The sequence below is a fragment of the Labeo rohita genome, chromosome 14, assembly GCF_022985175.1.
Source record: "Labeo rohita strain BAU-BD-2019 chromosome 14, IGBB_LRoh.1.0, whole genome shotgun sequence".
In the NCBI taxonomy this organism is placed as follows: Eukaryota; Metazoa; Chordata; class Actinopteri; order Cypriniformes; family Cyprinidae; genus Labeo; species Labeo rohita.
In genome coordinates, this window is record NC_066882.1 from 22,603,083 (window position 1) to 22,630,587 (window position 27,505).

A 27,505-nucleotide genomic window follows, 5' to 3' on the forward strand; every position below is an offset into this window, starting at 1 on the left:
AAGTTAATCAAAGACAAGAACTGGTATCGTTTTGGTTTTAGGACAACTTTAATAAAAGATTTTGATCCACTTCATATGTTGACCGCTGTGTTTTGGATTGATGAGGAGCTTTTTATTAAGAAGAAACTGGATATTTCTCTGTAGTCCAGTGGATTTGATGTAATCAAATAACAAGTAATATTCATAAAATAAAGTGGTCAGGCTCCAAACCAAACTTTTCTCATTTTATAAACAATTTCAAGCTATATTGTAAGATCCTTTGTAAAAAAGGACATTACGTATAATATAGTAAGCAGGTATGCTACAGTGACGCCCAACATTTTTAATCTAAATATAAAAATTAACTTTTGAGGATTTACGATGCTGATGACCGTTGAAACACGTCATCAGTCTTTTGAAAAGGGTCTATTCAGTTCTGTTCTGTTGTATTCTAGATAGTGATATTTAAAAAAAACGGTTGAGTTTTAAGTCTTAAACATTTGGTAATATTCTGTTCGATTCTATTTGAGTCTGTACTGTAGGTTTTATGATCCTGTCAGGTATTATCACTCTCATACAGAAATTGCTGATATTACTGAGACTTAAACTCATAAGATATAATACACCAAAGCCTAATGCTAGCCTAGAAACTCTGACGGAGTCCTTTAGAAAGCTGTTTGCACACACCCAGTGATAATATCGGTGTGGGATGAGAATGAGTGTGTGTGGAAAAACCAGCAGATCCCCCCGCCTCTCATCGACCGAACTCACCCACTCTCCCGTTACCCGGAAGTATGCAGAATTCCCAAAGATGGCGGAACAAGGTCCGATGGCGATAGCTATGCGGCTAAGAAATCAGCTGCAGAACGTCTACAAGCTCGACCCTTTAAGGAACGAGGTGAGTGTTAGACACCGAAATCGCCTCAGCGGCCAGTCTTTCGCCATGCGCTTCCCGCGCTTACTATAAACACGCGTGAGAGGGGCGTTCTGTGTGGCGCGAAAGCTGAGAGATGGAGTGCGAGACCTTGCTGCGTGTCTGCGCAGGCGTGAGTGTTGCGAAGAATCAATCCACTGTGTCTAGCGGTTGTGTTTTTGTTCTCCGTGGCGAGGTGTTTCTTGTCATTTCTGTCCCAGGCGAATCTCTCGCGTTGTAGTTTTCTCCAACTCCAGCCTTCAACACACTATTAAAACGGATTGTTTGTGCGCTCTCGCAGGATTATAACGGTGCTCGTTCACGACGCGTGCTGCGCTGTGATATCCCACATGTTTATTAATGCGCGTTGGCCGTGACGAGTGAACAAGTGCATCTTTGTGATCTGCAGCGCGTGTCCGTATTGAACATGCGTGACAGAAAACGCATTTTGTACGTACGAATTCAGTCCTGGGACCCAAAGTGAGCCTTGTGATCATATGCTCGTCCTGCCGTTTTCATACCTCGACATCGAGTCCTTGTTTAACACAGTGCCTTGCAGCTCTGGCAGTGATTGATGTGAACTCAGTACTCGCGAATATACTCTGTTATGTTTAGCCAGTGGCAGGCTTGTTTATAAATGACACCTGTCTCGCCGAAAAGTAGAGCGCGCTGTTGCAGCACCAAAGTAGAAGCGCGTGCATATAAATAGTTGTAGGCAACAAATTACTTTTGTAATCCACGTATTTAAAGGAGGCACTGGATATATATGCAAGTTTTGGCTCAGTAAGACTTATGTTTTTTAAAGGAGTCTTTTATGCTCATCAAGGCTGCACTTATCTGAAAAATACAGAAAAAAGTAATATTGCGAAATGTTATTACAATATAAAATAATGGTTTTTAATTTAATACACATTAAAATATAATTTATTCCCGTGATGCAAAGCTGAATTTTCAGCATTATTACTCCAGTCTCAAGTGTCACATAATCCTTCAGAAATTATTCTAATATGCTGATTTATATTTATTATAAGAATGATCTATGTTGTATTGCCTTTTTCCTTTTGGAAACTCTAAAACTTTGTTTTAGGATTATTTGATGAATAAAAAGTTAAAAAGAACAGCATTTATTAAAAATATATATTTTTTTCTGACAGTATAAATCTTTGCTATCGCTTTTTAATCAATTTAACACATCCTTGCTGAATAAAAGTAATAATTTCTTTCGAAAAAAAAGAGAAAGAATAACAATTTACTGACCAAAAACTTTTGAACGGCAGTATATATTGTTCAAAAATATTTTTATTTTAAATAAATGCTGTTCTCTGCAACTTTTTATTCATCAAGGTATCCTGTCAAAAAGTATCACAGTTTCCAAAAAATATTAAGCAGCAAAACTGGTTCCAGCACTGACAATAAATCAGCGTATTGGATCCTTTATCAGCATAAAGGATAATGTGACACTGAATACTAGAGTAATGATGCTGAATATTCAGCTTTGATCATAGGAATAAATTGAATTGTTTTACATAATAATATTTCACAATATAATTTATTCCCCTGTATTTTTAATATTAAAAATCTTAGTGATTTCAAATAAGATTAACTTTTTTGATCCACTTCAAATGTTGACTACTATATATATATATATATATATATATAATATATGAAGAGTTCAGATGCAAAAGCCTCTAAATCCATCTGACATATTTCTTTAAAATTAGCATTTCTTTCTGGCCACTTTGTATAGGTTTCTATGTAAGTACTGGTACTTCCGATTGGGCTGAGGCTCGAATTTGTGAGTTTGAAGTAAAAGTATTTGATGGACATATACTATGTGTCAGGAGCATTCACTCAGTATCATTATCTCATTTTTGACCAAGGTGGCTTTTAGCCGAACTCTGAACATCTGAACTCTTCATATATTACATAAAACTGGAATTAAACTAAGAAATATATATATATATATATATATATATATATTCTTAGTTTAATTCCAGTTTTAATTACATGGTCATAAAATCATGGTTTTAATTAAATTTTAGCATGTTACAACATTTGATTTGATGTCAACTAGTTATATGTGTAAGCTAAATACAAATTACAGAATATATGGGTAGTTGACAAATAAAAATTGGACCGTGTCCTATGGTGTGACATAGCAAAAATATAGAAAAGAAAACTTAACATACAAATAAGATGAGAAAAATGTATCTTCATTCTTAGTTACAAATCGCATGAGAGAGTTTTGTCTTCAATGTTAGAGTTTACATTTTTCCATCACACCATAGGACACAGTGATAAGTCAACTACCCATATATATATATATATATATATATATATATATATATATATATATATATACAGTAGTCAGCATTTGAAGTGGATCAGAAAAGTTCACCAAAGTTGTCCTAGGACAAGAACAGGTATTGTTTTGCTTTTAGGGACACATTTGATGAAAGGTTTTGATCCACTTCAAATGTTGACTATCGTGTATATATATATATATATATATCCTAGTTGTCATATTTAACATATTTTCAAGAGTTCTTCTCACCAAAACCTGTTTTAGAAAGACACAATTTAAATGTTGTTTTTCAGTTTTACCAAACTGACTGGGCTTTACACTAGGTGACAGATGGGAACGTCATGGATAGACTTGAAAAAGTGTCTTATTTACACTTTTTGACATAGAATAACAATAAAGGGTTTACACTTACGCCACAATTTGGTCAGTTACCCGGATGTGTGGCCATACTGGCAATACTCGGATGTAAACAACAGCACTGATTGCGCAGTTAATGTACTACTGAATATGTTGTTCTGCTAATTTATGCTGCCTAAACCACGGAAAAAAAAAACAAAAAAAAAAACAACATGTGTAAGCTGCTAAATCATATAGAGAAGGACTTAGTAAGCAGGAAAGGGTGCAATATTTTGACAAATTAAACTTAATAGGTGGTATTAGCCTAATATTTCACCTACCCAACCTGAAATGATAAGAACAAACACAAATGTTGTTAAGATTCTTGCCCTGGAAATCCTGGCTCAGTTTGGCCAACCACTTTTGTCAGTCTATAGTAGTCCAAATGTTCTTCCTGGTCTGACCAATTAGTACAGTCCAAACCATGACAATAATTGATCATTTTCAGCAGCAATAATAAGCAAAATATGCAGGTTTCGTGGCATTGTTGACATTCAGTGACGCCAGTTTGATGACGCATCTATATTGCACTGTAGATATGCATTCGTGGAGTGCTCCAAAAACACCTTAATGTGAAAGGCTGGTGGTGTTATGCTAGTAAACAATATCACAGTGATCTTAAACAACCTGTTTGCTTTACAGGAAGAAGTTAAAATAAAAATAAAGGACCTAAATGAACACATCGTGTGCTACCTCTGTGCGGGATACTTTATCGACGCAACCACCATCACAGAATGCCTCCATACGTGTAAGTGTTGTGTATTTGATCTCTCTCTTAATAACACCCTCTCAGGTGAACAGATTTATAGCAGCCTACTTCTCAGTTATCATTTATGCAGAAGAAATTACTCAATGCTTACTCATTTTCATTCCACCGTCTCTCTGCAGTCTGTAAGAGTTGCATTGTGAAGTATCTCCAGACCAGCAAGTATTGTCCGATGTGTAACATCAAAATCCACGAAACGCAGCCCTTGCTGAATCTAAAGCTGGACAGAGTCATGCAAGACATTGTCTACAAACTAGTCCCAGGTTTACAAGAGAGTAAGTATAGCGAACAGAATCAATTCGAGCATCAGTTTGTTTGCTTGTCAGTCATGATTACGTTTCCATTTGATCTTCTTAGGTGAAGACAAACGAATTAAAGAATTCTATCAGTCACGAGGTCTAGAACGAATCATACAGCCGTCTGGAGAAGGTAAGCGATACCATGTCGATACATACTGCTGTTTGTGTTTATTAAGATAGTTATTAAGTATGTTTGTGTTTTCTTGTAGACTCAGTTCCAGATAATACAGGATTACCCTACACAAGCTTTGACCACTCCAAAGCTCATTTCTACAGATATGACGAGCAGGTTTCTCTATGTTTGGAAAGGCAAAGGTAGGAAGACGGCAGTAATAGCTTATATTCATTCATTTCCTTTTTATACTTTCAGATCCATAAGATTTTTTTTAAAGATATTAATACTTTTATTCATCAAGAAAACACTGAATTGATCAAAAGTGACAGTAAAGATATTTGTAATGTTACCAATGATATATATTTCAAATAAATGCTGTTCTTTTGAACTCTGCTGTTCTTCTGTATTCTCACTTTCTATTTATCAAAGAATGCTGGAAAAAGTGTCACATTTTTCACAAAAAGCAGCACAACTGTTTTCAACATTCATAATAATGTAATGATGCTAAAAATTCAGCTTTGCATCACGGAAATAAATTACATTTTAAAATATATTCAAATAGAAAACAGTTGATTTAAACTGCAATAACATTTCATAATATTGCAGTTTTTCACTGGTCAAATAAATGCAGCCTTGGTGAACAAAAGAGACTTCTTTAAAAAAAAACATTTAAAAAAAATCTTATCAACTCCAAGCTTTTAAATGATGAGCATAGATACATTAAAATAATTATCATTTCATCTTGTTTTTAGCTCTTCATTTTCTGGGAAGGACAAAAATAAATTAACTCTACAGGTAAGACAACAACTGGAGGAGGAAGATGACTGTACTGTACATTCATCCATTCTCAAGAAAACCTTAACATTGTTTGCTTTTTCTATTAGAAGTGATGATAAATTTGTTTATTGTTCCTACAGCAGAAATTTGTACGTTGTTCGGTCAGAGCTGAGGTACGACATTTGAGGAAAGTGTTATGTCATCGACTTAACGTGGAGAAACATCAGGTGTGACTTTTGTTCCTTTAAATTATATATATAATAATATGTGTGAGTGTAATGCACATAAAAAATAGTATAAAATATGCTAAAAATTGTATTAAAAATGCTTTTAATGAAATGTATTAATATATATTAATATATGGCATCTCATTATGTTTTTGTGGCCTCTGGTCTACTACTTTACATCATTATTTCTTTTTAACTATATGTGACCATGGACCACAAAAGGGTCAATTTTTTTAAATTGAGATTTATACATTATCTGAAAGCTGATAAATAAGCTTTCCATTGATGTATGGTATTGCTACTAGGGCTGTCAAATGGTACCGGGTTCGGTACTTTCAGTACTGAAATTTTAAAAACGTCCATTTCACGCTCACATTTGAGCATTGTTGAGCCGATTTTTAAACATCGCTGATTGGCCATAGTGTTCGTGCTCAACAGACATGGCTGTGATTGGCTACAATGATAAGCGCTTCATGCTCCTCACCGAGCGCTCACAAATAAGCACAACGGGAGCATTTGAAAGCCGTGTCTGTCAGAGGATCCGTCTATATGCAGATGTATTAGGGATCCGCTGACACACGTGGCTTTCAAACGTTCCCGTTGTGCTTATTTGTGACCCTGGATCACAAAACCAGTCATAAGGGTCAATTTTTAAAAATTGAGTTTTATACATCATCGGAAAGCTGAATAAATAAGCTTTCCATTGATGTATGGTTTGTTAGGATAGGATATTTAATAGAATATTTGTTCGAGATACAACTATTTGAGTACCTGGAATCTCAGGGTGCAAAAAAATCAAAATATTGAGAAAATCACCTTTATAGTTGTCCAAATGAAGTTGTTAACAATGTATATTACTAATTAAAAATTAAGTTTATATATATTTACAGTAGGAATTTTACAAAATTTCTTCAGGGAACATGATCTTTACTTAATTTCCTAATGATTTTTGCCATAAAAGAAAAATCTATAATTTTGACCCATACAATGTATTTTTGGTTATTGCTACAAATATACCCCAGCGACTTAAGACTGGTTTTGTTGTCCAGTGTCACATTTGTGAGCGCTCGGTGAGGAGCGGTACCGTTTGACAGCCCTAATTGCTACAGTAGGACAATATTTGGCTGAAATACAGCTATTTGAAAATCTGAAATGTGGAGGTGCAAAAAAAAAAAATCTAAATATTGAAAAATCGCCTTTAAACAAATTAAGTTCTTAGCAATGAATATTGCTAATCACAAATTAAGTTTTGATATATTTAAAGTAGGAAAATCTTCATGGAACATAAGTTCACTTTTACATGTTGTTTGAACATTAATGTGTGTTGGCAGTGTATGTACAAATCTACACTATAATGATAAAAAACCATGCAGTGGTTTTTAATTAATCTGTAAAAATAATATTCCCTTTTTCAAATCGAGCCATTCTCAGATGCCTGTCGTTGTGGCGTCACACCGACAGAGGCCGCTCCCTCGATAGTTGATTGACATGAGCGTCTTTCCTCAGATCAGCTGTAACAGTCCGCCCTCTTTGTTTCGATGCTGGAGCAGGGATGTAAGTTAGACAAGAATATCTCCGATTGAGAGATTGAGGTGTTGTGTTGCTGGATGTAATAATGAACATAGTGGTCGTCATTTACTCCCAACATCTAAGCGCTGAAGATGCAGTAGATTAGGTTTGTTTGTGAAGGGAATGCACCTCCCGATCTACATATATCTGTCTATGTTCGCGCGAATCATTCATGATCCAGCTTCACTTACAGCAGAAGTGTGTATAAGGGTTTTTTAATGAATCTTTGCGATCGCCTTTCCTAATAATGTGCTAGTTAGCAAGTTTAGTTGCTGAAGGCGGCTAAAGTAAACAGGCTCCTCACTCCACAGAGAGAAGAGAGGGGCGGGGCAAGCAGAGCTCATTTGCATTTAAAGCAGCCTTGACCAGAATGAGATGATTTTTGCAGAGCTTATTTTGGCAAGGTAAAACAGGTGTTGTTTTACACAATCATTGAGAATTTTTAACCAAAGTATATTATAGACTTTTCATTAGGACCCTGAAGAATCATATCAACTTGTGGAAAATGGGCATCCGATGACCCCTTTAAATAAAAATGTATAATTTTGACCAATACAATGTATTTTTGGCTATTGCTACAAGTGCTACTTAAGACTGGTTTTGTGGTCCAAGGTCAAAAATAGTACATATGAATAGAAATACAATACAAAGTAGCACATATGAGTGCGTTTTTCTGTTAAAAATGAAATAGGAAACAAAGAATTCACCCATTTTCTTTTGCTGACATCTAGTCTTGAGCTTACAGCTGACTGGTCTGTTGTTTATGAACGTGACATGCGGCTTCAATGTATCCAGACACTGTATTAGACAAACAGACAACATATGATTATATAAATGCATGTATGATGTTTACATCCTAATTAAGAGAATTTGTTGTTCAGAAAGAACCAAATAGGATGGCCAACTAAAAATACAATAATTTTTTTAAGAGATTTTAAATGCAACTTCTCATTGTTTTCTTTTTCATCCTCCTGCCCTATTGTCTTCTGTCTTCATTGTGTGCTCTTTGTTGCGCTGCAGGTCCAGATGTTATTCAATAACGAATCTCTCCCAGATCACATGACCATGAAGCGTCTCTGGCTGTCTCACTGGTTTGGAAAGGTATCGTAGTCTCAAACGTCTCCAGCTAATTTCATACCGCATTCTTTCACACCATCAGCCCGTTTGCTTTCCCTTTAGGTGGGATCTTCATTTCTATAGCGATTTACTGTGCTCCGCTTTACTCACTGAAGGAATCTTCTGAGGGGAATCACAGGCAAAGATTTATTAGTACTAGGAAAAGCCATATGCGTGATGTCGCCTTGTGGTCTGAAAAATGCAATGGAAGTGCTGTTCTCCATATTGCTTCATGCGGTGTCTTGCTCTGGTTTGTGGGGCGTCAAAGTGTTCAGCACGAGTAATTCCATGCCTCATATGTTTTTAAGTGCGACGGATGACGTTCTGCTCACAATCTCTGTTTAGTGTCAGTCGTTAGCCTGTCAACAGGATGATACTTTGTTAAACCTTTCATTCACAGTCTAATGTTTTTTCCTCTTTGTCTCCCTTTTAGGCACAACCACTGGTACTTCATTATGCTATAAAAGACAAACGGACAAGATAGGATTATGTGAAAATATCAATTGGTGTAAATATTTTGTATTTCACATATTCTATTTTAATAGCTTTCTGTGCATATATACTTATTTTTTTGTTTTGTATTTTTGAAAATAAATTTTAAGTGGTAAAAAATACTGGGTGCATTTTGTATTGTATGTTTGAGTGTGTGTGTATGTTTGTTTTTAATTTAAAAGGTATTTGCAAATTATATGATTATTATATAAACGAATTCTAGTCTTGTTAAAGTCCAAAGGTAGACTCTGTAATTTGCATTTAGAGCTTCAGTGTATTTAGAAATCAACCACTAGGGTGCAGTGTTGGTCTTCAATAGAGCCTTACTAACACCGATCCCCTTCAGTCACCTCACAATGACTCTATTAGGATCATCTCAGGCATTTTTCATCTCAGACTACATTATATGTAGCGCTCTGAAGATACAGTGACAACCTCAGGCAGAATGTGTAGTAGAACTGCAGTACTAGTATGAAAGCATGCGTGTATCAACTCACAAAATACCATCACATGAAGGAAAAAGTAAATCTGATGTAGCAGTTGTGATTGGAAAACGCGTTAAATGTCTGGAGAAAAGAAAATATACTGTCAGTCAGTTAGACATTAAAAATCAGATCTTTAGATGTTCTATATGATATAATTTTGGGGAGACGCACGTGTTTTAACAGGCTACGTAAATTTACGCTCATATTTTATTATTTACCAGGTAAACTTTCTATTTACGTCCACTAGGTAATCTTTGTTTACAGTGTCGTGTTTTTAAAAATGTTTTAAAAACGTGTTTTTTTTTATTTTTTTAAACTTATTTCTCCATGTGTTTTTCTTTGATCAAATAGCTTTACATTTTACAACAATAAATTATTTTCAAATTTACGGCTGACTTAAAATAATTTGGAGGGTCGAATATGTACAATAATGTTACTTTGTACCATATTGTACCATGCCACATAACTAGCCTAATTGTAGTATTATAGCAGTAAATAATACGAACATTAGGCTATTTTTTAAACTCTTGTAAAGCATTAAATAATCCAGAATACAATCGTGTTAGACTTTAAAACACGATTCTGCTCCGCTCTGCTTTAATCGAATATGTTTATGTAAAAGAAATAGGCTGTATGTACATTTTCGCAATTATTTTATTTTAAATTAAACATTTAGGCTACATATATTTTATATATACGCATATAAAGGCACCTATTAAAGATAACGAAATAAAATATAACACGTGATCTGCATAGGCCTCTAATGTAATTTAGACATTTTTTTCGCGACTCCAGTAAAAAAGGCAACAATACACAAACTTTAAAAAAAAATGATTAAAAACAGATTCGAGCGCATGTCTACATTTTTTTTCTAGTAACTAATAATCTAAAATTAATTTTTTATAACAATAATAATGACGTAGGCTACGTTTGTACATTCAATACATTCTAAAGCGTTATAAGTAGATTTATTGTTGTTTTGTTATTGTTATTATTATTTCTGGCATTCGTTTTTCATATTGAGTTGACAATATTAAGACGTTAAATGAAAACAGTTTAATGTGGACTTGTTAGTAACATCTGTTACAAAGCACAAACTGCGTTTCCATACGTCTGCGTTTCCACTTCTTTTGCCGGCTTTTACATGAATGAAAACCTTCACTCTGTACATTTTTGCAGACGTTCTATTAAACGAAGCAAATTTTGCTGCCTAAAGTGAAATGCTGATCTGTCGTCCAAAGGACCTTCCAGAGCTTTTAACGCGCTTGGATGTTTGCTCGAATATTTTCACACTGTGAAATCACGGCTTTCAGTCGTCATAGTCCAACCGCATTCATATTCATATACCTTCAAATTCCAGTCATCTCGACTCTCAGTAGGAACCCGAAGCATTTCAAACTATTGTGCGGACTTCAATCGGAGCAGAAAACACAAAACAGCACGAGAATGTGCCGCTGCCTCGACAGCTCTGAGAACTCCGGCTCTCCAGCGAGTCTTTCCACAAAGCGCTCATAAAAATCTACTTGACTTTTCAACCCCAACTATTCCAAGCGATTAGGTCAATTGTACTTCCATCTTCTCGTTGCCCCAAAACTGCTGCCTTGATCTGCTCACAACTGACACAAATGGGCCGAAAGAAATTCGCCAGACCAGGATGCAACAATCCTCCCCATTTCCACCGGCTTCCTATTGAGATTTATTCATTAGGAACCGCATGCAAATCATCTGCTATTCATGGGCGTTTTTAACACACGGGCACAGATGTGGGGTATTATTTGGGCTCGACCGACTGAAACTGTTAATGCGCACTCAAAGGCGGGTTAACCTAATCAATCACGTTGACTAGTTTGTGTTAGAGAAGATTCATAAACCATATGGCGCGAGGAGGAAAGCAAGCTTTATGTTGTCCTCGTGACAATGTGAGAGGGGGAACCTTGTTCAATTGTCCTAATTAAGCTTCAAGCACTTAACACACACAAACACTCTTCTTAACACACACAATGAAGCGATGTGTAAAAGTGCTCGGCCTCTCTCAGCTGTTTAACTCCACGAGAGTGTGCCATAAAACGTTTGCATAAAATAAAACATTTTATGCATGGCACCTTCGCTATATTACACTGTAAAAACCATGCCACTAAAACAGTGGGCCTAAAATTAAATTTAATCGCTGCTTTAAAATTTTAGGTGGTGCTAAACTTTTTCAACCACTTTGAATTTAATTACCGATGAATAAAATTTGGTTTTAAAAGAGAGAGACTTGTGATTTTTAAATTGTTGTTGTGGCATAATTATATATATATATAAATTTATATATATATATATATATATATATATATATATACAAGAAATTTCGAAAATTGGATTTCCTATATCCACAAGCTTATAGGGAAATTCTTATTTTAGAATTCAGCTCAGCATGCAATGCATGATTAAATTCTGACTCAAGGTAAGGAAACATTGTGAAATTACATATACCCTTTATTTACATAAATGAGGATTAAATAGAATGTTACAATAAATTTAACGAGTTAGATGCATCATAACTTGTTATATATATACACAACCTTGCCCTTGCATTGTTTTGGACATACATTTTGTAATAATTTGTTAATAATGCCAGTAGGAAATGTGCCAGGAACTGGGATATATAATGTAGAACTTTGGGAAATGAGTCTTGACAATTACAATGTAGAAACAAGATTGAATAAATTTGCTTTCTGGTGACTTCTGAAATTATTTATAAATATATAATTCTATTCAGCTGAGAATTTAATTGAAAATCACTTTTGGCATAGAGTTTCTACAGCGGTCATAAATGTGTTGAACGGTGTAAACAATTGCACACGTTTCCTTCGAGAATCGAGAAATAAAGCTTAAAATGTACATACACATGTTGCAGTCTTGATACTGTACCATTTATCTCTAAGCATTTCTCAGATCTTATGAAAACGTATTCCTTAAACCATGTCTTCGACCTGGACATCAGAACGTAGAGGTCCTTTCAATAAATTAAAAATAAGGGAGACAGAAAACTTTCCTTGCATTTCAAGTTCTTCCGCAGAGTCCGTGCAAAAGTTGTGAAAAATGCCCTCCTCTGAAAACAAGGGCCTGCTTTTAATCGTCCACCTCGATTTCCTCGTCCTCCTCTGAGAACTCGTCTGTGGTTTGGCCTCTGGACGAGGACGGGGACTGTGGAAAGGCTCTTGGGGAAAGGCTGGGAGAAATGGGCCCCGAGCCACCCTGAGGGTCTTCCATGTCCTCCATAGCCACCAGTTTCTGCAACGCCTGTGGCGGGATTTTCTTGAGAGACTCCACGTCTGCCTTCATCTCCTCCAGGTCTCTTTTGAGCTTGGCCCGTCGGTTCTGGAACCAGGTGATGACCTGCGCGTTGGTCAGACCCAGCTGCTGTGCGATCTGGTCTCTGTCGGCCGGTGACAGGTATTTCTGGTACAAAAAGCGCTTTTCCAGCTCGTAGATCTGGTGGTTGGTGAAGGCCGTGCGGGACTTCCTTCGTTTTTTAGAGGCCTGTCTTTGGCCGAAGGCGTTGAGATGTTCACGACCTTTAAATGGAAAGAAAGGAGAGTTGATTTCCAGGAACACATGACAGGAATAACGCAGGCGGCGTGTGTGGGTCACAATTCAGAATAACTTTCATCAGTAGGTCATTCCCAGACATTATAAAGCTAATGCTCATTCAGTAAACTGAAATGCATGAAATGTCATTTCCCATTATTTAAATAAAATGCACATTGATGATTTATTTGTGAAGCCTTCTTTTTGAAGGTTGTTTGGAAGCTCTTCAATGGTCCTATTTTTGGCTGTACATGGCTCTTGAGTTGCTATTTGGTTCTCTGGAGATTAAAAAATCCCTAAACGTTACATTCTAGGTTCTTCAGATCAGTGTTTTGGTTTCTTTCAAGCACCATAACAGACTGTAAATGTTTATTTTGTTTTGTAGAACTTGAAAAAGGTTCTCCTTTGGAGTCAGGCTGCAAAATCATGTTTGGTTCAAATTAGAACCTTTATTTTTAAGAGTGTACACACTGTTGTGTTATGTGATAGGCCGCAGTTGTTCATTCCAGCTGCATAACAGCTGTTCTTGAAAAGAGGGGGAGAAACTTTCCAAAACATCTGAACTATTGATTGCCAAGTAAATTCGAAATATTTGATGTGTTAATCAAGCAGCCTATCACGCCACAGAACTGGCCTCAATCTTATTACAGACGACCTTAACCGTTAGCGTGACCCACTAAGACAGTTCTGCAATGTCAACACGAACGTCACGATCGAGGACTGTTTTCAGTAAATGTGTCAAACGAACATACATGATTTCCATCTCTTTAAAATTCTCGACAAGGCACGGTGCGTTTTATCACGTAAACCTGTATTTCTGAAAACGAAGTTTTGGAACATTTCTGAGATCTACAAAGAACTTGGTTCTGCAGAAACCATCATTTACTGGCATTTTTAAGAATCGTGAATCAGTATACTGATCATTCTGATCTCCAAAGAACCATCTAGCAACTCAAAAGCCATAATGAAAATTATTATTGATAAAAAGAGCGAGTTTATATATTATTTTGCTTGACCATCGAAGAAACTTTAATTTTTAGAGGGGTAGGTGATCACACTCGATGAATCGCTGGTGACATTTAGCTAAGTAAAAAAATACCAAGATAAATTTAATATCTGAAGTGTGTATAACAAAAATACTGAACCTAAAAAATTAATTTTGATTAACAAATATATTTGCATGTATAAAATAAGCATTCGACATTAGTTGTAAAACCCACAAATATCGCTAGCGCTACAATAACACACTTTTAGAAGTGTCACTAACTTCTATTTGCGTATTTAAAACTCGAAGATTAATTCGTAAACACAATCCGAATGCAAAACTACAAACCCCCCTGAAAAAAGACTAAACATTTACCTTCTGCAGCTTGTATAACGCTGACTTCCAGCCCCTTAAATGTTTTGCTCGCCAGCTCCTCCAGAGCGCATAACGGCGAGGACGGAGCGCTGATCCCGTTCCGAGACGCGCTCGAGCCGGTCACTTTCTCTAGTACGCGCGGAGGGCACAGACTACCGACGGACTTCTTGACGGAGGGTTTATTTAAGATATCCTCAATGCTGAACGGGGTGAGAGGCTTGTTGGAGTTGGCCGGGGGTGGGAGTTGGTCCAAGGGACCCCGCCGCCTCTCCTCGCCGCTGGACTGCAAAACGGAGCCTGCCTTCATGTCTTTAGAGCTGGAGGTCATCTCAGTCCCAAGAAACGATTTCGAGTGAAAGTCACCTAGTTCGCTCAAACTTGTTTCTGCATACAAAAGCCTGGTCTATTCCTTTTTCTTTAAACAGAATCGTTGTTCTTCCTCAGTCTGAAGTGGCTCTCCAAAAGCACCATGCTTCAGGCGTCACAGCCCCCCGAACTTTAGTCCTCATATGCGGCTCCAGTGTTCTCTGAGCTGCTCCATGAAGATCTTCAGCATGTGTAGCCGTGTCTCAAGGAGGCTCAAAACAGCAAGCGACCGCTAACGAGTTCTTGTTGATTGCTTTTGTGAAGTTCAATTAGAGAAACACTACACTACTTGCTGACCCGCTGCTCCGTCTTAAAGGGCCAGACCATAATAATGAATTGGACCGAGAATAGGAGGAGTTTCCCCCTGAAGTTTAAAGAGAGGGGAGATGGCTCGGGATGTTTATGCATCTGTTGATGCATCCCACTCCCACTTAGGGCAAACCACGTGCTCCACGCGTATACCTCCCTGAAAAGGGAGAGTGCTCTCATTAACACCAATACTACTAGCCTTCTCCATGTGTCAACGCGTAAGCGGATCTATCTTCAATTTCAGAATAACGACAATGTACAGTGTAAAATAAAAACAAATAAGTATAACAATAAAATACGCATTCAACCTAGGCATTAATGAACATTTAAAATTGTCCATGTGGAAACAACTTGGGAAGGACTAATGACTGTAATATCATGATTATTGCCGTTTTGGAGGCTGTTATGACAGCCTGATTTTCTCACACCTCGTGTATCTGCTGTCACACGAGATCAGAATGCAAGGCATGTCATTGTTTCAGTCCAATAAAATTATTTTTGACTTCATTGCAAAACTGCACGGGCAAGGCAGCTCAAATGTGGATCATAATTATATATTATATTATTAAAATAAAATATATAGTATGTATATATATATAGCTTTTAACGGAGTTAAAAACTATATAGAATAACTATATGACTATCTATAAAACCATGTCTTTTAACTGCATGTATTTTTGCTGGTGGGACATTTTATACATTTTAATGCGACAGAAATATAACAAAGGCATAATATCCTGCGTATTGAAGTATAAAAAAAAATATGAGAATGTTTACATTTAAACCGAGGACCAACACAAAACATTTCCGTAACATCTCAGCCAGTGCAGCACAGTGCCATTCTGTGAATTTGTGAAAATGCACGTTGGTAAAGAGCAGAGAGCAGGAGACTTACAGCAGTGCTGTTCTCACCCGCTCAGTGTCGGACATTATTTCAGATGATGCTCGTGGGACACCGGAGAAGCGCAGTGCGCCTGCTATGAAGATGCAGGTAAGAAGAAATCGTGTTCTTGCTTTAGAAAAACACGAAATATAAGAGAGCAATGACTGGTGTAATGATACTTGACCTGAAGAAATTGATCAACAAAATAAAATATTTTTTTCCCAGACATTCTTGCACCGCACTTGGTGATTTCTTTGTGCTACATTGCATGTATCATGCGAGAATTTTATATAAAGGCTAATATTTTTATTTGTATGAACTGCGAATATTTTTAAACAGCACAGTGTGAAGTTAAGATTTACTCGCTTTGAATATTTTGTGTGGTTTTTCCTAAAATAATAATAAAAAAAATACATATAATAATAATGATAATAAAAATGAAAAATTATTTAGTATTTCATCGAGTTAAGAGAATAAGTAATCCAATAAAACGAGGCAATGGTTAATTTTCTCTTAAACCTCGCTGAGGCCTTTAGACTAGTAAATATTTAGGTGGTCTCCCCATAAATGTAAAACATTAGGCAATAAAACAAGTGGCGATGTTGACATCTGATAATATTTAACAGGGTTTCAATAATCGATTAGGGTGATAGATGTCTCTCTTACACGAGTCATTGGCGATGTATGGCCAGTTCGCAGGAATATCGCATTGTCCGTGCCAAGAGCACCATATGGTGACATCCGTACAGGGACTGAAACGAGCCAAACAGCTCACAAGCACTAAAACAGCACGACATTCTATTAGTGCGGGTCCAGACCGCTCGACGTGGGAGACACGGAGCCAAACTCAATAGAATATTTTACGGCAAATGAGCAACAATGCATTGAACAAATGTATCTAGCCAGACTACACAAAACATGCTAATGAGTCTACAGTAATGTCACATCCTCACATATGTTGCTTTTATATCTTTGCTTCTTAATGTGCAATTTAAAATTCAATTTAAGTGATTTTTAAAATAAAATATTAACAAATTTAATGGCAGAGAACGCAAGTTGAAGGAGTTCATGGTAAAAAATAAATAAATAAATAAATAAATAACAGATCATAATATATACTAAGTATAAATATACGCAAACGTCTGCGTGGATGCGCAGATGAATTCATTAATAATAACTATTATTATTAGTCCGGTCACCTCAGAATGTCAGGTCAGAGGAAAGCTGCTAAAACTATTAAATGATACATGGTATTAATGTAATGTGGAAGGATAGGATTTCTGATCGGGAGAATGATGCCCTTCAGCACCAACAATAGCACATTCGCATTACCCCACGGAGGGCGGGTAGAGAAACCGAGGCTGAACATGGTGTTACATTTCTCTCAAATGCGAGAGCATTATTAGTTCTAAAGATAATCCCGTCATCTCTCTTCTCCGAGCCGCTCGGAGAGGATCCGGACGGTCTCAAGCGGAGCAGCGCTAATTCGAAAGGTTTTCTTTGGCCTAATTTAAACGTTAATTAGAAACAGAACACCTGACATCATCAATCATCACAGCTTTAAGGGGAGCGGGGTTTTATTTTCGCCCAGCCCGTCCCTGCGTCACTTCCCTCAGCAGAAGCGCAGATGGAGGTGGCAGCGATCTGGAAACATTTATTGAGGAGAATGCTACTGTGCACGATTACGTTAAAAACACGTTTTAATATATCTTCGAAAAGTGCAACAATAGAATAAAATGGAGTATAACTTAACACAATTATGTTATGAAATAAAACATGACTTCATAATAAAACAAAATGAAAAGAAAATTCAATATATAGAATAAAACGTTTTTGTTTGTTTTGCTTGTTTGTGTATTCATTTAGGATATTTATTTGACTTCTTGCGCAAGTGAAATACAATATTAAACGCATTTAACAAATATTAAAAATAGAATATGCAAATTATTGATTAAAATATATCACATAATATGAAGAAAATTATGATTAATTTGATCTTTTATGTTTCTTATTTTTCTCGATGTGATTCAAATAAAGGAAAGAATTTCAGAAACGCTGAATTAATTCCAGATTCAATCAACTACATAAAAATGAAAGCTCAGCCGTTGACTGAGATACGAAATAAGCACTTCTCACAAAATATCTCAAAATATCTCTAATAGCAGTAGCTCCAATGTCTTAGCTGCATTGCACTTCAAGATAGGCTCGTTTCTGCTAACATTGCTCGCCTCTCTCTCACCCAAACAGCTGTACTAACTACTATATAAACATGATACGGGGACACACGCATTAACGTGGAGCCAAGCGGTGACATTTGACTGTGATGAACCTATCGGGTGTGTTGTGTAGCGAGGTGTTACTCTGGCTCTGTGCCGTTTATTTCCAAAATACCCTCTCGGAATAGTTTGATCTCACGTGCACTGTTAACAACTCTACAAATATGAAAATATCATATTTTTATTAAGAGACAGCCTGTAAAGAAATTTACTTTACACTCTTAAAAATAAATGTTCCAAAAGGGTGTTTTTGCGGCGATGCTATAGAACCATTTTTGGTTCCCCAAAGAACATTTCAGTGAACAGTTCTTAAAAGAACCATTTTGAAGAACATTAAAAATCTAAAGAGCCTTTTTCGACCATAAAGAACCTTTTCCAGGATGTTCCATGGATGTTCAAGGTTCTTCATGGAACCATCGATGCCAAAAAATAACCTTTATTTTTAAATCAAATTTACTCATTGAACGCTTTGCAGTTGTTGTGTTAAATATTGCAGTTTGGATTAATCTTTCATTTTGAATTGGCTGGCTGGGTTTCAATGTACATGGAAATGACTTTGATAAACAATTATCTTCACTTGGGTATTCAGAAACAAAGCTTGCGTCTTTCCAACTCTCTTTACAAAACTAGCATCAAATACATAATGCCATGTCAGAACTATAAAAAAAAAAAAAAAAAAAAAAATAAGTACTCATTCTTAATTAAAACGTTTGTTGGGGGGTAATCTTGTACTTACATATTTTGTACTTTTGTACTTACATGACGCGTGTCGCAAATCATAGTAGTGTTTCCAGAACAAACAGCAACTTTAAGAGTTTAAGAGTGTAAAATTGAGAATTATAATCCTGATATATGTTCTGGTCGGTTAAAATAAGCAAGTAAGAATAAGGTGAATGGTCTCGTGTCTTTGAAGCTGTAAATCCTAGCAGTGTGACTGACACGTTCTTTCATTATGGCTATTGAGCTGTAAACCAATCATGTCAACGTTTGGTTGCTCTCAACAAAACACAAATAAAAACGGCCGGTACAAACGCACATGAGCTGTTAGGCCTCCAATATGATCCTTATGATCAAAGCATACCAGTATGTATATATAGCATATATTATGTGCATAATATTAGCAACACACACATAAGCACACTCAAATAAAATGATAATATGTGCAGCTGTTATTGCCGTTTAATACCCGTGAAAAGGTACTAAATCTATCAGTGGGCGCTACTTTTTCAAAAGGTACAGTTTTGTACCTTGTTTACACCTAAAGTGACATATTTGTACCTTATTTTTTTCTGAGGGAAGCTACAAAAATATTGGGGAATTTTTTTAATGTCTATATATTTCTTTATCAATATATCTCGTTACATGAATTACACTCGGTAACGTAAATCGCTAAAGTAATAAGCCTCAGTTTTTTTTTATCGTTTATTATTTATTTTGGATTAATGTATTATTTATTTCGGATTATTTAATTTAAACTAAGGTTAATATTTGTTGCAGAAGCGCAGGACTATTGGTGGATGTAATGAGCTAATCGATGTAGTCATGAGTGTTAATTGTGTTTAATAATGTCATATCGATGAGTGTTTCGTCCAATCTGACAAGCTCGAGTCAATTAAGGAGCAGTAAAATCGGAAATCCATTATGGTGAGGCGCGTGCACATTTGATGGTCACAGGTTAATTGCGCGCTCTGGTCGCTGGCTGGCTTGCGCAGTGAAGGTGTCCAAACAGCGCTCATTATTACTGAGACACCTCTCTCTAAAAACAATATAATCAAAGCGTCAGAGTCGCCTGCTGTTTTACATCCCATGTTGCTTTTGATGGTGTCATGTTCAGCGGTATTTAGTACCTGTTGATGTTTTCTCTTTCTGTGGATGACAAATGCCCCGGCTCCCCAAAGCGCACGCACCCTCCCTAACAGCTACAAAACCTGGACAAACGGACACGCGGATCAAAGGCTCGGATCCCACCAGAGCAGTGTTGCACCCCGCCAGCGCGCCACTGGGGTCGGGTCCAGATCATAAAAAGGGCCGTGAGGGGCACGACTCCTGGAGGGGATTATGAAGCTTTTCGCCGAGAAAGAGCAGCAAAGGTGTGAACAGGAGGAAATGGATTCGTCCTCGCTGATAAACGCAGTTATTTGGATAGAGCGGCAAGGCGTGGGAATTCGATGTAGGTCACTGCTCTTCACCGAACAAAGGTGCAATAAATCATTTCACTAACTTTAGCACACATACATGTAGATATATTAAGATACTACAAAACATAAAAGCTGCAGTCTATATTTAGACAAATAAATAAGATCGAATACACATCCAAACAATAAAACCCCTTACGCTTTTCGGTTTGTCCAATTATAAGAGTTCTTTTTTGCAAGTCAGATCAATTTTAACATACAGACATTCTCATTCCCTTTCCACTGAACCCCTCCACCCTCACTCTCCTCACCTGAATGAACGGTTGACACCCCAGCACACTTCACTGATGGACACGCGCAATTACGCACATCTGCGTCTGAGCGTCCAAAGAGCGGAAGCCAAAACAGAGCTGATATGTGTTCCAGTCCATGGCACTGCCACTGTGCCACGCTGCCAGAGCCATCCATGTGTGAAGAGCCATTTTAGCTCGTAAAATTTCGTTTTCAGATTCGTTATGCATGGAATGGATAAAACATTTGAAAACACTTTTGCGCATCAATATAATTAATCACAATAGCACTAACAGTGTGTAATTGCAAGCTGTTCTACAACATGATTACATATTAAGCACACGTTGGTTATTATTACTAGTCATGTTGTAGAGAGAAAGAACGCGTATTTTGACATCTAATATTTTAAATTAATAAAATTGAGTAAAAAAAATGTTACGGAAAGACGTGAAATAAAGAATGACGTCAAATCATTTATTCAAAATTAAACCTCATAAACAAATAGTCAACAAAAATTATTATATGGATACTAAGTGATCACAAATTTATAGTAAACTGTAAACAGAAGCAGTAAGCTGTAAAATGGTTAAGTTTTTTTTTTTTTTTTAAATATATATAAATATATTGACGGAATTATGGAAATTCAGACGACATTCTACTATATCACGTGTCTGTTTTTCCCCATTTAATCTGAAGCAAGCAGACAAAGGTATCCGCTTTTTTTTTTTTCCTTTTTTTCGGTTCTCTCTCTATCTGTCCCTTTCTCATACACACGTACCTGTCCGGTGTGGATGTGTGATGGATTCTGGCCTTTGAGCTCGGCGTCATGCAAGCTGATGCAAAACCACGGAGCAGTGATCAAAGAGATGCAAGATGAAGATCCAACACCGATGTCACCACAGTCAATGGGTAAAGATGCTTTGGCCTTTTTGATTAGGCCTCTGTAGAGATAAACAAATCATTATTTATACTGATGTATTATTAATATTTTTATTATTTGTTTATTTATTTAATGGTGGACATATTATGTAAAATAATAAATGCAAATAAATATGGGTCACTGACAAATTAGGATTTTCGTAACAAAAAGGGGCCCTTTAAAAAGTTCTAAGAAATGTACTATTTGTATAAACGTTGATTTCATAATTTTAAAAAAAGATAAGATTTCCATTTCCAAAAGATTAATTTAAAAAATAAATCCATTAAAAAGTACTAAAATAATTTTCTTGCACCTTTAATACACGTGGGTGTAAACAACTTAATCATATTTTTAAAAACACGTGCCTTTTAATTAAATGGTAATAAAATGCATGCAAGGTTTGCCATATTGACGCTGAATTGATGAAGAAAAAGGAGAAAGAAATGATTCAGCTTAAATTAATATTTTTTTATATTATTTCAGATTAGTATTTTAATACATTTAATATTTCAAAGAACTAGACATTTCTGAAAAAAAATATAAATATAAAAATCATTAAAAAAAATCGAAATTGCTCATTTCAGAAACTGAAAAAAATATTAATCATAAAAGAAGAGTCATTTTCTGTATGAACTGCATTTTAAATGCATTTTTAAGTGACTTAATAGATCAAATATTTATGATTTTGCATTTGAGATGCAGAGATCTATTCATGACACTATGTCGTGCTGAATGCTCTCTGGAATGGAAATAACTGATCATCAGCTGATTATGGCGCATGTAACCTGAGGAGCAACATCAGGCACGATTTATGTAGTTCCCTGAGAAGCACCATGCGCTTTTTAAAGAGGGATTTAATTTGGAGTGCACTCCGGGTGCATATCAGCGCTTATGAAGATAAATGCTATCACTAGAGCACACTGTTCCGTGGGAACTACAGCAGAATCAATCACCGCAATTCTGGCCGCGACCACTTGGGCGCCTAATGGAGAAGATGGAGGGGAGGTGGAGTGAATCATCTCATCAGAAATCCCACGAGGATCAAAGGGCAAGGTTTAAAGTTGGATTTGTCAAATGCACAACATGCGCAGCACACAGCTCACCACGTTGACAAGGAATTGTGTCATTATGGAAGCTTGCTATATTATACATACAAATAATACAATACAAATTCTGTCAAATTTATGTAATTCTGCTGTATACATATATACATAAATACACATTAATCATCACCCTCATTTTCTCTCTCTCTCTCTCTCTCTCTCTCTCTCTCTCTCTCTCTCTCTCTCTCTCTCTTTTGTTCGTCTGGGTGTACTGAATTATTCAAATGTTCAATAAATTGCAATTCACACAAAAAATGCTTTAACACTTTTCTATAATCATGTTTTCAATTTCAGAAATAAAAGCAATTTTGATTTATATTTAGATAAAATATCCAGAAAAATGTGGCATGGAGCCTAATTAATTTTTTATTTATTTATTAATTATTATTCTTTCTAAAAAATATGTTTTATTTTATTTTATTTTTACATTTTTTATGTAATTATTTATTTAAAAAATAAGAAACAAAGCTGCTTCTTTAAAATATTACTAATATTGAAAAAAATCCATTTGTCAAGAAAACCATAAAATGTCATTACCAAACAAAGTGTGTGTTTGTAATATATAAACTCAAGTGTATTCAAACTAGAAGGATTATAACACATTGATTTAGGGACCAGTTCTCATTATTAACTAGCTGCTTGTTAGCATTCATATTACTAGTATATTGACTGTTTATTAGTGCCTATAAAACATTTATTAATGCCTTATTCTACATTACCATATTTTAGATGCTTTAATCCTACCCCATACCTAAACCTAATAACTACCTTACTAACTATTAATAAACAGCAAATTATCAGAAAATGAAATAATAATAATTATTATTATTATAAGTTTTGTACATATCTGAAACCAACATGGCTACATAAAATTGCATTTTTAAGAACTTGGCATTTGTTTTAAAGCTTTTTAAAACATTTATTTACGTATTTATTTATCATCCTAGACATCCTTATTTGTCATTAACTCATACGCAATTATATATAACATGACATATGGGCCATGCATGCAATATATTGCAGAGCAGAAACACACATTAAATATTAGGTTTTTCCAAAGTGTGTGTGGAGATGGAAGTGTAATGAATGTGCATCTGCGTTGCATTTGACGAGAAGAGTGTCTGTGCATTCACAAATAAATACTGTATATAATGTGTGTGCTGAAGCACCTCTCCGGAGAGGTGTAGTTTCTCGTAGCCTGCGCGCATAAGGGTTTGATTAAGCCGTGATCAGCTCCTGCCCTCTCCAGCTCCACTCCACTCCGAAAGCGCAATGAGGAAATAGCTCGTCTGGTCGCTGACAGAGCCCCGGTTTTTCTGTAAAGATAAATGACCCAAAGTATTAAAGTTTAACACTTTGACAAAACCCACCTGATCTGGAGGATTAATGCAATGAAAAATCCATCTGCGCGCGACTCCGTGGAGAGTAATGGCCTCGCGCTGGGAAGGTCAAACAATATTTAGGATAAGTACATATCCAGTATATAGAGCTGAACTTTCCCAAGGCTCACACACTTAAATGACACCTACACACACGCTCATATGGAGAGAGGGAGAGAGGAATAGTTGTCAAAGGACAGTGGGTACATTATTCTTCGTCAACGTGAATTGCCAGTTTTGTTTTAAAAGTAATGCACACCTATTAATGCATCCAAATGAATAAGTTAGTGTTCGTTTAACCCTCGTGCTCTGTTGAAAATGACTATGGTTTCCCAGAGACCCTAGTGATGTAAGTGCATATGTAATAATAACCCTCATTTGAAATAAACCTCTAATTTGAGCCTACCTTTAAATTAAATGGCTGTCTGCATTAGTCAAAACCCGGAAGACAGAAAACATTAAACCTTCAACAGAACAGAAGAGAAATGTGACATCCAATATTATAACATTATTAGCCTCTTTCACAGAGTAATACCAGAACGACTTTACCGGTAAATACAAAAATGCGATGTTGACGCAGGCAACGATGTTCCGTCTTTTTTTTGACTTGTAGAGCAGCATTCACACATCCCTTTCAATGACATCATCAATCAGAAATGACCTTATAATTGCTCCATCTTTCATGTTGTGTTTGTAAACATGGAGGAGTATCCACCTTATTTTCCCGCGCGGCCATTTGTAAATTTAATGTGGGTGCGCCTTACCATACTATTTTAATGCAATATCTTAATTATGAACATACTGGTTTGTGATGCAAACAGTTTTATCGTTTACAGCACGGTTATCCTTCTCCTTATTTCCCTACAGTGGCTAATAAACCGGAAGTCTCGCACATTTACGGCTTACTTCCGCATTGAAAAAATACTGCTGTCAGTGTTTTTGTTGATGTTTTCATTTTTGTGTCAGACCTTCACTTTCACAGCTTTTTTTGGCTCAGAGACATGGTATTTCGAGAACTTCAGAACTACACAAGGCGGAACAAATGCGTCATCTGCGTTAGAATGTTCTGATTGTCCCAGAGTAGACATTGTTTTGAACTCGTACATGCTCTTACCATCACGTTCTTCATTCACACAGAGCACATTACCGATAATTTACTGGTAATGTTACAACTTCTCCAGTGTTTTTAAAAAGGTCCTGTTCACACATGATCTCTTAACAGTAATTTACCAGTAAACACTGTAGGCTTTGTATAAAAGGAGGTATTGTTTGGGGTCAATTTGAGCCCATTTCTCATCAAATTAGAACAGGACACTTAAGACCTGATGTTTTTGAGCTATTAAAATGGTCTTGAGTCTTTTATACCCTTAAAGGTTGACTGGCTAAATAACAAAACAGCACACAACCAGTCCAGACCTGATTACGCACAAGGAGTCAGGAAGGGCTGCGTATATCCCAGATGGATCCCATAAATAGAGTCCAATTGGAAATGGCAGATAAACGGCGCTGTCAGAGAGGACAAAAAGATAATTTTTCAAAACATCCCAGAGAAACAGATCCAACCAAACCTTCATTACCCCTCTGGTTTTGGACGAAACAGAAACTATTCACTCCCTGGAAGTAAGTCATCTTATGGAGGAAAAAGAGCTTGTCCCCCGTGGAACATTCCTCACGGAACACAGGAGGGGACTGCTGAAAATCAAGAAAAAAAGAAAGCGTGTCAGATGAGAAGATCTCAGATTAGCAAAACTCTAGTCTAAGTTTCTAATTCTAATTCGAATCTATCTATCAAAATAAAGGTTCCATAAGGGATGCCATAGATTCTTAAAAGAACCATTTTAAAGAACATTTAAACAATCTAAAGAACCTTTTTCATCTTTAAAGAATCTTTTCTGCATTTGAAAGTTTCCATGGATGTTCAAGGTTCTTCATAGAATCACTGATGCCAAAAAAGAACCTCAATTTTTAAGTCTATCTATCTATCTATCTATCTATCTATCTATCTATCTATCTATCTATCTATCTATCTATCTATCTATCTATCTGTCTGTCTGTCTGTCTGTCTGTCTATCTGTCTATCTATCTATCTATCTAGACTCCTTAGAGCCAATATGATATGAGAGTTTATTTATGATTTCCATTCAATTCAAATCCATCTCTCAAACAAATTCAGCTACAGGAAGCACATTGTGGGTGATCATGCGACAATAATAAACATTTATATAGCAATTGTTTATATTTTTCTCTTGCTTAATTTTTCAAAGATCCAAATTCCAAAAAAAAAAAAAAAAAAAGAATAACAAACCAGGGAAGGGAAGCTGAGACAGAGATGTGTAATCGGAAAAAATGCAGAGCGAAAAAACTGGGAAAGGTCTCGGCCCTCAGTCCTGCCATAACTTACAGTGTCCTTGTCGTCCATAAATATCAGAAATAGGCTCACACTCAAGCCCATTCACAAGCAGCAGTGTTTGTGTATGTGTGCGTGCATCCCAGGGGCCCGGGGTCAACGTACACACACACATACACAAATTAGCCTTCAGCTGTATACCGTCCGCTCTCAGGTAATGGAAAGGGAGGTTAGCGTACAATGAGAAACACAAATTTGCCCAAACGTTCTGCTGACGGCAGCTGCTAACTTACCGCTGATATTTATTGCTGCACGTTTTGAAGCATGTGTGTTTTGGTGTGCTCGCTTCATCCTTTTAAGCGTTCTGGATTTGTTTTTGGTGGAGAAAAAGATAAATAATTTGAGATGACAGTGCTTAAGGAGGAACTAAACCTCTACAGTAAATTTGTCAGAAAACAAGGCTTTCAACTCAAGGCTACGGGCTCCTCGGGTGGATAAGCAGAGGAGAACCGATGATCTATTTCAAACCATAGTCCAGAGCAGTCGATTCTGATGCCACTACGAGCACATTTTAGACCATTGCTATTTGGTCGCCAGGTTGACAGGTCATAACTCTTTCAACAATAGTCTATGGAATTTTTTTTGGCATGTTTTATTGTCCCCCAATAATAAGATTTTATTATTTGAGGTGTTGTCTATGTAGCATGAACAAAAGGTCACTCTCAGTAAAGGCTTTGTGCAAATAAGTATGTGGAATTATAATAGATAACCATAAAACACCAGTAATTAATCCTATTTTGGGATTTCTGGAGTAGGAAAGAATGCACATACAGTTATAATTTTTTAAACTTTGGGGTAAATGGAATTTTAAAAAAAAAATATTCATGCTTTTTTTTCTGCAAGGATGCATCAACTTGATCAAAATTGACAATAAATACATTTTTAAAAGACTTCTGTTTCAAATAAATGCTGTTCTTTCTATTCATAATAGAATTTAGAAAAATAAAACATGGATTAAATGTGTATATATATATATATATATATATATATATATATATATATAATCCATGTTTTATTTTTTAAAGGTCATATGACATTGAGGACTGAAGTATTGATGCTAAAAAA

General features: G+C 36.2%; 2 protein-coding genes across 3 annotated transcripts; one reads left to right on the forward strand and one right to left on the reverse strand.

Moving 5' to 3' along the window:
• The first annotated feature begins 694 nt into the window (after window positions 1–694).
• pcgf1 (polycomb group ring finger 1) lies at window positions 695–9,065 on the forward strand. 2 transcript variants are annotated; one of them, XM_051126995.1, is made up of 9 exons: window positions 695–877; window positions 4,236–4,341; window positions 4,482–4,634; window positions 4,717–4,788; window positions 4,868–4,973; window positions 5,526–5,568; window positions 5,691–5,777; window positions 8,367–8,447; window positions 8,896–9,065. In XM_051126995.1, exons 1-9 carry the CDS (start codon window positions 695–697, stop codon window positions 8,944–8,946), a joined length of 882 nt encoding a protein of 293 aa, XP_050982952.1. In that variant the 3' UTR covers window positions 8,947–9,065. The 2 variants fall into 2 exon arrangements, with proteins under 2 accessions (XP_050982952.1, XP_050982953.1); XM_051126996.1 differs by lacking the exon at window positions 695–877 and adding an exon at window positions 892–1,025.
• Window positions 9,066–11,896: 2,831 nt separating this feature from the next.
• Window positions 11,897–15,086, reverse strand: lbx2 (ladybird homeobox 2). Its single transcript, XM_051127865.1, has 2 exons — window positions 14,373–15,086; window positions 11,897–12,999 (listed from the first exon to the last, which is right to left on the reverse strand). Exons 1-2 carry the CDS (start codon window positions 14,698–14,700, stop codon window positions 12,554–12,556), a joined length of 774 nt encoding a protein of 257 aa, XP_050983822.1. The 5' UTR covers window positions 14,701–15,086; the 3' UTR covers window positions 11,897–12,553.
• Window positions 15,087–27,505: the final 12,419 nt, after the last annotated feature.